Source organism: Lissotriton helveticus, chromosome 5_1 (genome assembly GCF_964261635.1).
Source record: "Lissotriton helveticus chromosome 5_1, aLisHel1.1, whole genome shotgun sequence".
Taxonomy (NCBI): Eukaryota; Metazoa; Chordata; class Amphibia; order Caudata; family Salamandridae; genus Lissotriton; species Lissotriton helveticus.
Genome location: NC_136065.1, coordinates 455,118,132 through 455,130,990, shown reverse-complemented (window position 1 = coordinate 455,130,990; position 12,859 = coordinate 455,118,132). Strand labels below are relative to the sequence as shown.

At 41.0% G+C, this 12,859-nt stretch overlaps 1 protein-coding gene across 1 annotated transcript in view; it reads right to left on the bottom strand.

Annotated features, from left to right (window-relative positions):
* Nucleotides 1–217: 217 nt before the first annotated feature.
* Nucleotides 218–12,859, bottom strand: part of LOC144752490 (uncharacterized) — an 81,623-nt gene continuing 68,981 nt past the window's right edge. Inside the window, exons 11-14 of the mRNA XM_078640403.1 lie at nucleotides 9,267–9,410; nucleotides 7,379–7,462; nucleotides 4,356–4,448; nucleotides 218–433 (exon numbers count right to left, since the gene is read on the bottom strand). Coding sequence (XP_078496529.1) covers nucleotides 365–433; nucleotides 4,356–4,448; nucleotides 7,379–7,462; nucleotides 9,267–9,410 — 390 coding nt within the window. The 3' untranslated portion in view covers nucleotides 218–364. The remainder of the gene's footprint in view (nucleotides 434–4,355; nucleotides 4,449–7,378; nucleotides 7,463–9,266; nucleotides 9,411–12,859) is intronic.

Genomic DNA, 12,859 nt, shown 5'->3' with positions numbered 1-12,859 from the left:
TCCTTTGAGATTTCATGCTTGTGGCCGCAGAGAACGCACTATCCTGTATCACCTAGAATAAGGGTGCCAGATTTTTTGCTGTGCTTTGTGGCACTGTTCCATTCATGCTCAGAATGTTCTGGAAATTACCCAAGCAAATCAAAGAAACACAATTGAATGAGAAGAGTAGACTTCAGTATATTTTGTGGTACGGACAGGATGCAGAAACAACATAATACCTGCAAGGAGCATCTCATTTATTAAGACATGGAGTAAAGTGATAAATCAACAGAATCAAAGCCATGGTAATATTAGATGACACCGTTCTGAGACTGTAACATGAGTTGGCAAGTGTAGAGAATTTTTCAGTGACCATTGGTGCTTCTCATGAGATTGTCGCTGTATGCACATCAGCGTGGCGTCTCTCCTTGACCTTGGCAATGCGTGTATGTTCCTGTAAGGGATAAACTATGTTAGGATATTTGAAACAACTTACACAGAGATTTCTTTGTACAAATGGTAGATAGTCGAATAAGTCAGTGAGTAAGAAATAAAGGTCTACTGTAAAATCTCAAACATTCATTAGACAATCATAGAAGGTTATGCTCATTCACTGATGGGAGAGAGGCTTATACCTATGTGAGCCTGAAGTGGTAGTCGTGAAAGGGTCAGCTCTTGGTTGGAGCCAGACGGTTGCATATTTCACTGGTTTAAGTCTTGTAAATGTGCCAGCCTCTGCTTTGAATGACTCTCACTAATGGGTCAGACCTTGTTTATCTCAAGAATTCTTCAGTCCCTGGAATGAATCTCATAAGCATGCCTGTAGTCAGTGTGGGCTTTATAAACAGTTCAAATCTTGGTGTGAGTTAATAAATGTGTCAGGTATTGATATAAGTCCCTTGAATGGGTCAGTCCTTGCCTTGAGTATGGTGATTTAGTCAGTCATTTGAGTGATTATCTTTATAAGGTCAGGATGATTTGCTAATCCTTTAGAGGTTCAGCTCTTAGTGTTGGTCAATGAATCTGTTCTTGGCATGAAGGTTTTAAATTGGTCATTGCTTGGTGTGAATCTCAAAAATGGGCCAGTTCTTGGTGTGAATTACATGAATTGGTGAGCACTTGACGTGAGTCTTGTTAATGGGTTGCAGGTGGGTGTTTGTCTTAAGAAAGGTTCAATCCTTTGTGAACTTGTTCTGAATCGGTCAATACCTGGTCCAAGGTTCATACACCCCCCGTCCATAGTGTGAACCTAAGGAATGGGCCTCCATTGAATAGTCTGTAATAGTGACCTGTCATATATGAACTGAAGGTGGTGGGCACTGCCAAGTGTGCTTGATGGTTTGGCCGGCCAAACCATCATGCGCACTTAGCCATTCTCTGTGTTGTACAGCTGGGTGGAGAAACCAACACTGGCTCCAAGTAAATGTCTGAGCGCCGAACCGAGGCATTCAGACCAATCCCAGCACTGCTCACATGCTGGGAATAGTATTATTAAAATTACACCTGCTCCAAATGCTGCCTAGCTCCTGATCCTGGCATCCTTGTCTGGAGCATGCACAGTGTGCAGCAGGCTCCTTACAAGGACGGGAGGATCAGGAGCAAGGCGGCCGTTGAAGCAGGTAAGTGTCATTTTAATAATTATAATTTTCTTTTATTTCGTTTGTATTCCCCTTCCCCCCCACCCCTTCACAATACCAGCGACCGCTACTGCCATTGGCAGTTGTTTATACCTGAGCAGGTCCCAGTTTCAGCCTTTTGCTTTTTCGTCTCACCCTCTCTCAACTTGTCACGGTATACGGTGAGGTCAGTGTGGCTCCTATGCTCACCCCACATAGTGACTCAATGGGAGGGGTTGAGGTGATTGAAGCGTAGTCCAGGACACTACATAACTGGAAGCTAATGCTCCCAGGGCTACCTTTACAGGTAACACTGATGTGATCACAAATGGAGAGGCTCTCTGGTGTGTCTGGCACTGAACGCCAGGACTAGGACTCACCCTGCCCTAGTCATTTCTGTGATGTCTGGTGCTCGTGCCTCTATGCGCCCGTGACAGCCATCCAACAGATTCATTATCTCAGGCTGCAGCACGGGTAGGATTTTTTTCTATTATATCATAGTGAATAATGCATTATTATTTACTTGAAGTGTAATAAGAAAAGAGATGAAACATGGATGGCAAACCCCTTGGCACGCATAAGAGTGAGGCCCCACAGTCCTGGTTTTTCAGCCATGCAGCTTTATAGCAATATTTTATTGTGTATTGTTTTGTGTATTATATTGTGTGCTTTCTATGACTTACTTACATATACAATGTAAATGTATTTGCGGATTCTTGAGTTGTTTCTAAAGTTTTGTGATATCACCACTCTGGCTGGGCCCTGCCTCTTTTAATCCAGTGGTTATAACTGTGTAGTATTGTGCCTAGACTCACACCACATCACCCGCTTTAAGCTACTTCATGACTGCTCGTTTGTGTTTACCCAGATGGTCAAGGAGGCCTAGAGAGGCCAACATTCAATCGCTAAGGCACCCCTAGCATTCTGAGGCCATGGCTGGGACTTTGACAACCCTGGGAAATCTGTCTGATAACTGGTCCAGGCACATCTATGAGCCTTGCCAGCCATCAGACAGATTTACTGCCTCTGGCTGCTGCTGGACCGTCGCTTGTAGCAAGGGTTTTCTTTTTTATTATACTAATAATAGGCTGTTATTCACAAGTAGTGTAATCAAAAAGGTCATTAAACATGGAGAACAGAGCCAGAAGTCCAGAAGGGAGAGCTGCACTCATACTATATGCTTCTATTGTTTTAACACCTTGGTTCAATGCAGACCTCACTCACAACATTTCAACGAGTCAATGAACTAGGGGGCATATTATCAAGGGATTTATCTCCGCTTTTTTGGCTTTAAAAGCCAAGAAAGCGGAGATAAAATTATCTCCCTATCAGCAACAGGGTGCTAACACGCAAATTCGCATGTTTGCACCCTTTTTCTCTATGCTTCCCCTTGCATCTCTAATGAGATGCAAAGGGGGCGTTTCAGAGAAAAATAATAGGAGAAATGTTGTTAAGCGACATTTCTCCTATTATCAAGGATTTCGCTAACCCTGTTAGTGATAAAAAAAAGCAGCGCTAACCGCGGTTAGCACTGCTTTTTTTACACCTGGTATTTTCCTGACTTAGCCATGATATCCTATGGAAGGTGGATATCATGGCTAAGTTTGTGAACCCCTATCATCAAGCTAACGCCAAACTTCGAGAGATTATCGTTGGTTTTCCAGCGATAATCTCTTATTTGGCAGTTAGCGCGAGGATTTTTATCACTTCTGAGATAAACCTTGCTAATAGCAAGTTATCTCTGCGATAATTTCTGGCGATGCTTAGCGTTAAAAATGTGTTGCTAAGCATCGTTAGCGATAAATATCGCTAATCGTTGGTAATATGCCCCTGCATTCCTGGGTCTGAGGTCATGAGTTTTCAGTGCACTGCATTTAACAAATCGCACTTCTCACAGGTCCCTTGATCCACCACTCATCACAATGACTATGGGCCATATGTGGGAAGCCTAATTGCGATCGCAATTAGGGCAGTGTGCTATGTAGCACACAAAAACGCACATGCAAAAGAAGGAATCGCAAAATTTGCGATTCCTTATTTTGCTATTGCATTTAAGGAATCGCAAATTGCGATTCCTTAAATGCAATGTAGGAAGCACCCAAGTTGTGCAACTTTTGGCTTAAGGAATCGCAAAATACCACCAACTTCAGGTTGGTGGTATTTTGCGATTTCTTTGAAAAATGCACTTTTTGGCATTTTTTAAAGTGCCATGTGGGTCACATACATGGCATGTATGTGGGCCACATGTGCAGACATGTCAATTTCAGGGGGGTGCAAAAGGGTGTTCTATTGACACCCTTACAACCCTGAAATTGCAAACTCAATTTGCGATTCTCTAATTGAGAATCGCAAATTGAGAATGTCTTCCCACTCATTCCTATGGGCCTTCTATCAATAAAATGTGCTCATTCTACCTTCATTTAGTTTTGCAATTCTCTAATTTCGATTCCCTAAAAATCGCAATTTGAGAATCGCAAAATGAAAATTACCTACATATGCCCCTCAATCATTTAATGTTGCTCAAACTGCCCTCCACATACAATACACCTTTCCAGTCCAGTTATAAAGCACTCTACAGCTCTTTTTTCTATTATATTGCACTCCTCACGATAACGATTTCAGGTCCTCCGTACACATCACTCCATCACAATTTATGTCTCAATACATTTCTGTAGTGCACATCCCAGATCAGTGCAATGTATTCGGTTCACACCCTCTATGCTTTTCAAACCAAGTGTCTCAGTGCAGTTCAGCGCTCACCTGTTCTGCTTGTTGAAGGAGATACTGTTCTTCTTTCATCAAGGCTCTGTGTCTCAGGAGCTTCCCATAGCTATCTTCTTTTTGGCTGTGCCACTGAAATAAAGATAGATGTAAGAACCATATTTATTTATCTGCTGCGTCAGCTATGTGATCAGTTGGAGGACTGGCTCTGCAAATGGCAGGTCATAGCTGGAAGAAGCAAGAGAGCAACAACTCTTGTGAAGCCCAGACTACCAGAGTCCTGGGGAACATGTTGTACACCCAGGGCCTCATTTATGAGTAGTGTCGCATCGCTGCGTGAACGCAGCAATACAACACTTCTCAGTGCACCCTCCCTGTGACACGAATGATGGGTCGTATTTACTTTATGACGCATCATGTCGCAAGGATTGACAGATACGTCAGTATTACTGACGTATCTGCTGCGCAAAAGTGGTGCATTGCTGGAGTTGTGTCGTAAGTGTGAGGCAACTCCAGCAATGTTCTTTCACATGGGGCTTGGGCCTGCATCACCCTTACGCCTGCCATGAGACAGGCGTAAGGTTTAGAGGCATTGGCGTTCTAGAAGTGGCACAGCAAATCTCATAGATTTCACTGTGCCACTCCTACGACCCTTTCTTGCAGGGGAATGCTCACCCTGCATACATTATACCTGACACAGGTATAATGTATCGCAGGGGTTTACAAAGTGACACATCTGCCTAGATGTGTCACTTCATAAATATGGCGCAACATGGCACATTCTTTACGCCACCACTGCATCACTAAAAGTTATGCAACAGCGGCGCAAAACTGACGCAGGTCTTCATAAATAAAGCCCCCTAGTGCTTAATTTTATCTGGTGGTTTCCGGTGCTCGGCACTGGCACTTAATTGTCAACACCGGTGCTTGTGACTGTCTGCCACTAGGCGGCACCGTCTCCGATGATTACAACAATAGTAACTTATTAATTCAATATACATTAAAAATTACTATTACTTACCGTCCAAGCCTTTCTTATGGCTTTGGGGGCCTGGAATAGTCTGAATTGTCACACTTGTAGGAGTGTGATGGTTAGTAGTTGTGTTGTTACTATCAATGGCAGCGCTGTCAAGTGCAATGAGTGGTGCAAACTGCAGTGTTCTCCGGACAAGAACCCTGGCACTTATTTATTTACAAATTAGGCACTGTGAACATCCCCTGAAAAAATGCTCCATATTTCTTCAGATCAGTTTTAAGCTTTGAATATACTTCCTGCCCAAGAGGGCTGCAAGCATTGTGGGTAATATGAATATTCACTGGACAGCTAATCAGATTGGAAGAAAGATCGCATGGCTGTCCACAAAAAGAGGGCAGGGCATCCCGTGAAGTCAGCCTGGGTTTCCCTTTGAGGGGTGGCTATGTCACATGCAGAGATAGTGTTTGGGAGAGATAACAAGGCCTCCTGTTTTACCACTGTTCTCTGTAGCTTGGGTTTTTACACCCACACCGAAACCAAGTGTGTGCTTTTGGAATATCAGAGACATAAAATTGATGGGTCACAACATTGTGGCAAGAATATCAAGAGAGAAAATATCAAAAGCTAGATTTGTGTGCCCTTTTTATACCTAACTCTACATTTACATACCAGTTTTGAGAGATATATATATCTATATATCTTCAAGGAGTGTAGATAGGGGGTAAGGATAGTAAACTCATACCTCCATCTGTCAATTTACCTCTTCCATATTTTGTCCCTTAATATTCTGGCCACGATTTTGTGATCCCTTGATATTCTGCCTTTGATATTCACTACCACAATCAAAGCTAAGGAGGATATGTACAAGGAAGTGGAGGAGAGATGCGTTAGCCTTCCTGGCCTAACGCCTCTCTCCTCCACTTCTGAAATGCAAGGCTGCACCATATTTACAAAAATGTGGTGCAGCCTTGCGTTCCCCCCCTGCGATGGCGCTAAGTTTAGAAACTTAGCACCAACGCAGGCACCCTTGCACCAGAGTGCAAGGGTGTTTGCGTGGAGGGGAGGATTGTTTATATGTAGGAAGGCATCCCTTCCTGCACATAAACAATCCTAGAAATGACATCCTATCACTTTCATGCATGCTGCTTCATGCAGCACAAACGAAAGTGACACCTTCCTGTACATAAACAAACCATGGCAATTTGCTTTTTCCAAGTGTGCTGCACACGGCATCACACATGGAAAAAGCAAAAACAAAGAGAAATAATGCATTTCTTCTCGTTTCGCCATCTTAAGACCACTTTTTACCTGGTCTTAAATTTGTCGATGCCTCCTTGTACATAGGAGGCAGTGTCAAAATGAATTGGTGTTGCGGTGGAATGCCCACCACAACACCCACTGCCCACACCTTTCACGCTAACCGTAGCATGAAAGGGGGCCTTATCTACAAGGCAGCGCTAAGCCACGTTAAGTGGCTTAACGCTGCCTTGTACATAAGGCGCAAACCCTATTGCCACCACAACGTCATTATAGGTGACGTTGTGGTGGCGATAGGTGCTTGTACATATGCCCCTAAGTGTACAGTATGACTACAAATGAGGAGACCACTCCAGATTGTAGAGTTTAAAAGCCTGTCTCTTGTTGTATTACCTGCACTGTTAAATAACTCTGAGCGTATGGCTGATGATCACTAGTTAGGCATTTTGCCAGTAAGAGGTCCTCAAATGACATTAGACAACGTCAAGTAACAATTTAATAGAAAGAGATCGCTAGGTTCTGGGCATCTGGATATGTTAGCAGTCTTTTGACACTGTCAGTCAAGTTTTTATTTCATGGAAATAAATAGGGAGGCATTATTAAAATAGCATGTACTGAATTAAAAAACAAATGTATAAAAATAGATTTCATCAGAACAATCATGCACCCTCCATATCGTGAAAAACAAGCCCTCCAACCGAGCGCAGGTAACAAAAATTGTAGTTGCAGTTGGAAATATATTCAGCAGGCCACCGCGTTTCGACCCAGAACCGAGTCTTAATCATATGTAGAGTGAAATGCAAATTGATGGTAGATAAAATCTGCTCACCTTTCTCAACTCTGACTGTTCGTGCAGGAGCCGCCACATCAACTCCTGCTCCTTTCTGTTTGCTTCTGAAAGGGATTTTTGGACCTGGAGAAAGAACAAATGTTTTCATTGCGGAGAAGTCTAAGTACTCTAGGCAAGAATTTCAATAAAAGTATTCCTCTATGAAACGTCCACTTTCTTTCCTCTACCTTCTTTATTCTCTGTGTTCATCCTTTCTCTTCTTTATTTTCTTCACTTAGTTAATACTTTCTAAGTTTATTTACACCCCTCTATCACTACTTTCCTTACATTATTACAAACTCCAAGTTTGGAAGGGAAACAACCTTTACAATGCAACTTTTACAACACACTACCATTACAACAAAACTTTTACAACGCAACATCCATTACATCGCATGCCATTACAATGCAACCATTACAACGCATGACACTACAACGCATACCACTACAACGCATGTCATTACAACGCATACCATTACAACGCATACCATCACAACGCATAGTACCCTTACACTATCCAACATTTACCCTACAGTTGCACCCCCTGGAGTTAGAATAGTAATTTTTACCCCTACACTATCCAACACTTACCCTACTGTTGCACCCCCTGGAGTTAGAAAAGCAATTTTTACCCCTACACTATCCAACACTTACCATACATGCAATGTAATGGTATGTGTTGTAATGGTATGCGTTGTAAATGTAGTATGCGTTGTTATGGAATGCGTTGTAAAGGTAGTTTAAAAAAAATTGTTGTAATGGCATGCGTTGTAATGGAATGCGTTGTAACGTCATAAATCCCCCCTTAGAACCACACCTGCTCTGTATGTGCAGCAGCTAAATCTAAATGAAAGAATGGCTGAGTGAGTGCCCATTCCCAAATACAAAAGTGCCCTGGGGGTATAAACAAACATGCCTCCTGTGCCACCACCAGGGCACTTTATGTAAATTGGCCCAGAAAGTAAATATAACTCATCTCTGTTCCAGACTTTGGCTGTGAGTGGTAACAAACACCTTATCTGCCTGTTTTGAAGCCGCACAAGCTGTTGTATTGACACTGTTCAATTTTCTTCTGTTATCAGTGAGCCTTAACTCTCTGCTTTGAAGTACCTGGGTCTTTTGATGGCACAGAGAGCCACCAAAATTAAAATACCTGCACCTCCATTCTGAAGAGCTTGGTGGAAGGAGTGATATGAACCAAGTAATGGGTGTTGGGGTATATGTGTTTCCTCAGTGCTTTATTAGACCGAGAGATAACTTTACTATGTTAAAACGTCTACAGTCTTTTGTTTCTTGTATTACAAAAGAGGCAGCCAGTCCCCAGAGTTTCCAAGGCATGTTGCCAAATGATTACTTTTGTGCATTATTACTTATGCTTAGTTTCATAAGTTGACGGCACTCAGTTTTCCATTAAGATGCAGCACCTAAGCTGAATTATGATGTGCTATACACGTGTGGATGACTGTAGTGAATATTTTGACGCAACCATATTGGTTAGATGGCAGAAAAGTATTCAAGAATCTCTGCTGGAGATTTTGCCTGGATTAGGGATTTATTTTTAGGTCACTTTTATCTTCTTCCAAGAAGTTCAAAACTGATTGCATTTCATACTGGTTTTAACTTTGACAACAGTCCGATTCTCCTAATATTTTTCCCTTCAATGCTTTTAACTCTACCATACTTTTACTTGAGATCCTGTTTTTTCTCTTAATACTTTAGTTTACAATTCATCTACACTTCTTGCCTTGTCTCATTCCTTCCTTTGTCTTCTACAATATTGATTTCATTTTTGTTTCCCCCGCCATACATTCTAACTCACGCTTCCGTGGTTCTGTTTCAAGACAAAGAAGATGTTTCCTGATACTCAATGTTATCCTAGTGCACTCACTTGAGCAGAATTTTCCTTCCTCAGTGTAGCGAGACTCTCTCGCAGTCGGGCAACAACTTTCTCCTGTTTCTCCCAGGAATTCTCCGCTGTGCGCATGCTCTTAAACATGAGCTTTTCAGAATCTGTTGCATTTGACACAGATTTCTAAATTGTTTGGGGAAGACAAGATTAACATGATGTCAAAGATATACAAAATGAATGGGTGATAACCGGAGACCTCACTGTCCTTCAATTCAAGACCAAACTACAGAATTTATCAGTGACTGAAGAAAAAGAATTTCGTTTGATGATAGCAGATATTTAATTGTACATTGATTATGACACGTTTTTCTTGATTGTGAGATAACACTACAAATATTTATTAATTTATATTCAGAATGACATCTTTGCATGTTTTGCTTTATATACTGAGATTTTTAGACAAGAGAGGAGACCAAGTACACAATCATTAAAGTAAGTAATATACCATTTTAATGTTAATTAATTACTTGACAGTGTACGTCTGATTGATGTAAATCTAAATCTAGGCACACAACTATTACCATGTGTTACATAACAAGAATTCAGGAAATATTTAAAAAACCTAAGAGTTGCGCAATTTTCTTTGCAGATATTATGCCAAAAGTAATGCAGTTGTATGCACTTTCATTCCTAAAAAGAAACGCTATCAACAGATTGAGGCCATTAAAAAAAATATTTATAAAGTGTAGTAGAAGGCCAAAATCAATGCTGCAATGAGTGCTCCCTATGAAAATTCCTCTCACCCTCTGTGGATACTAATCCGCTAATCACTTTATAAAATCCCCAGGTGGACCACTGCATTGCAGCCGAAATGACAAACCAACTTTGGAAACCAAGTATAAGTCTTGCCTGGAGAAAAAACACCCAGAAAGGCAGCAATAGAAGAACTGACACTTGAACATTGCAGCATTTAACCAAGCATGATAATAATCTGCCCCTGATCATAAATTTAGATATTTGTAACTGATATAACAGTCTATACATTACAACTATGTGGAATGCGAACCTTTAGTAGTCATAATACATCATACAACATGTACTGACAAACAATGGCGCTCGCTCTTGAAATGTATGTGCTATAATTGCACGTAAAATGTGCAGTATTAGAAGGATCACGTCATGAAAGTTTTCAACTCTAAAAAAGAACATGCACTAAGAAAAGTTATAATAATACAGCTGTCACAAATTGATGCGATTTTATGTGAGGTGGATGGAAATTACCATTAAAAACGAGGTGGAGTTTGGATTCATTAAGATGGCGCACAGAGAGGTAATAAGAAAACTAGAATTCTTATGGAAAATGGGACTTCTAGACTAAATATCAAGAATAGGAATATCATGGACAAAATATTGAGGGACTAAATATCGAAAGGTAAAGTGCATATAGAGGAAGTATAGATTTACTATTCTTAACTCTATACATACGTTGAAGATATGTATATTTATAAATCATCAACGTAGATATATGTGGGGTTAGGTATGGAAAATCCATACATACTTACCTTTCGATATTGTGCCCCACTATATTTGTCCACTAAATTAAGGTTCCACAATGTTTCCTACTCAATATTGAGGATATACATCCTAGATGAGGATTCACAGTTTAAATGAATGAAGAAATCACTGTCTTACTGATTGAAGATTAAAATACCATGGTTAGAAATAGAGTATTTACTCAAAATGTAATAAATATTGCAAATGTAGATGATAAATGTTTAAGTGAGCAAGATAAATCTGATAGTTTTACTTTTCGAATTTAATGCCATTGTATAAAATCAAAAATAAGGTAAGGCATACTTTTTGGGGAACATTAAGTAATCAATGGATAGAAATAATACAAATCTATCTGGAAACAAAGTGTGAAACAATTGCCAGCAGATATCTTTAAACATGTAAAGACTCCATTTTTAATGAACAGGTTCTGTCATACAATCACACAAATTAGACTAAAATTAAACTAAACCTCAGCACTGTTGAATTTGCAGGACGTGTGATGGAAATTCTTGCTCAGGAACAGTAGAAAAATCAAATAAATAATCTTTACATTTAAAGTCCACAGATTGTCAACATAAGAACACATCCATTTCATAAAACACACAATTACAAGTACCTAGCATTGCATATTGAATAATAAAATGCATGAAGATAAGTAACCTCATGCCTTTGGATATGAAATCTTACCATTCAACCATGCACCCTCTACACACACACACACAGACACGCCTGTGGCGCAAAGAGTATGATGAGTGCCATACAAATGTGTATCTTCCAGCCCTGAAAAATCATCACAAAGATTTCAGGTATGCCCGTGCAAACTATTACGCCCAAAAAATTAAACAATCCCAAAATTTGTCGAGGGAACTCTTCCAGATATTTAAAACTGTAACCTCTTTAGAATGTACAGCTGTGTCAATTCCATCTTCAACTGGTCTTTCTGATCAGATTGCACAATCCTTCTTAGATAAAATTAACAACATCTACACCTCCTTCCCTGAGAGTGCCATGACTTTTCAGCTGACAACCGTGGCCTGTACTCCATTAGCTGCTGCAGGCAAGCTCCTTAACTTAAACCCTATTTCGGGGGGTGAAACCAATAGTCTGATGCTGAATGTTAAGTCTGGATCTCCTCTGGAACCCGCATCCCCGACGATTTAGAACTGGGCAGAGAAGCCATTGCACCAGTAGTAACTGAGCTGCTAAATCAATTGTTCTGTTTGGGCCGTGTTCCCATGGAGTGGAAACACACAATGATGATTCTGCTTATGAAGAAACCAACTCTAGATCCTTCACTGCCTGAAAACCTCAGACCTATATCACTACTGCCTTTCTTTGTAAAAATTGCTGAGAAATTTGTTAATCAACAACTCATGCAGTTTGTGGAGGAGGAGACTCTTCTCCATGAAACACAATCTGGGTTTATACCACTTTTCAGGACAGAATCTGCACTGCTACTCGCATCTGCATCTATCTGCAAAATAGCAGATGACGGTCAAAAGGCTGCTCTAGTCATGCTCGACGCAAACATATTGGTTAGATGGCATGGCTCGACATAGGTGCCGATTTTGACACTGTCTTTCATGGTTTGCTATTACACAGACTGCAACGTGCAGGGGTGGGTGGCACAGCATTGGGTTGGCTGGCTAATTTCCTGGAGGGTCACACCATCCAAGTCACCCTACAAGTATTTGTTTTGAACACTCGACAGTTGAAACAGGGCGTACCTCAGGGCTCAGCTTTGAACCCGACCCTCTTCAATCTGTATATGCTTCCATTGGCAGACCTTTTGGAAAACATGGAGTGCGTACGGTGTCTTATGAGGACGGCACACAATTGATTCTTACCTTGGCCCAGGACAACGGCCAAGCGACAGAGGATTTTAAGATTTGTCTAACTAACTTGGCTAACTAGTTGAGAAACTGCTGCCTGAGATTAAATGCCAGTAAAACTGATATTTTAGTGGTGGGGAAGCAATCGTCTATTTGGTCCTCGATCTGGTGGCCCAGTGAGATGGGTTCCCCACTGCCCCCAAACCACAAAGTTAAAAACCTTGGAGTTTGGTTTTACTCTCGGAC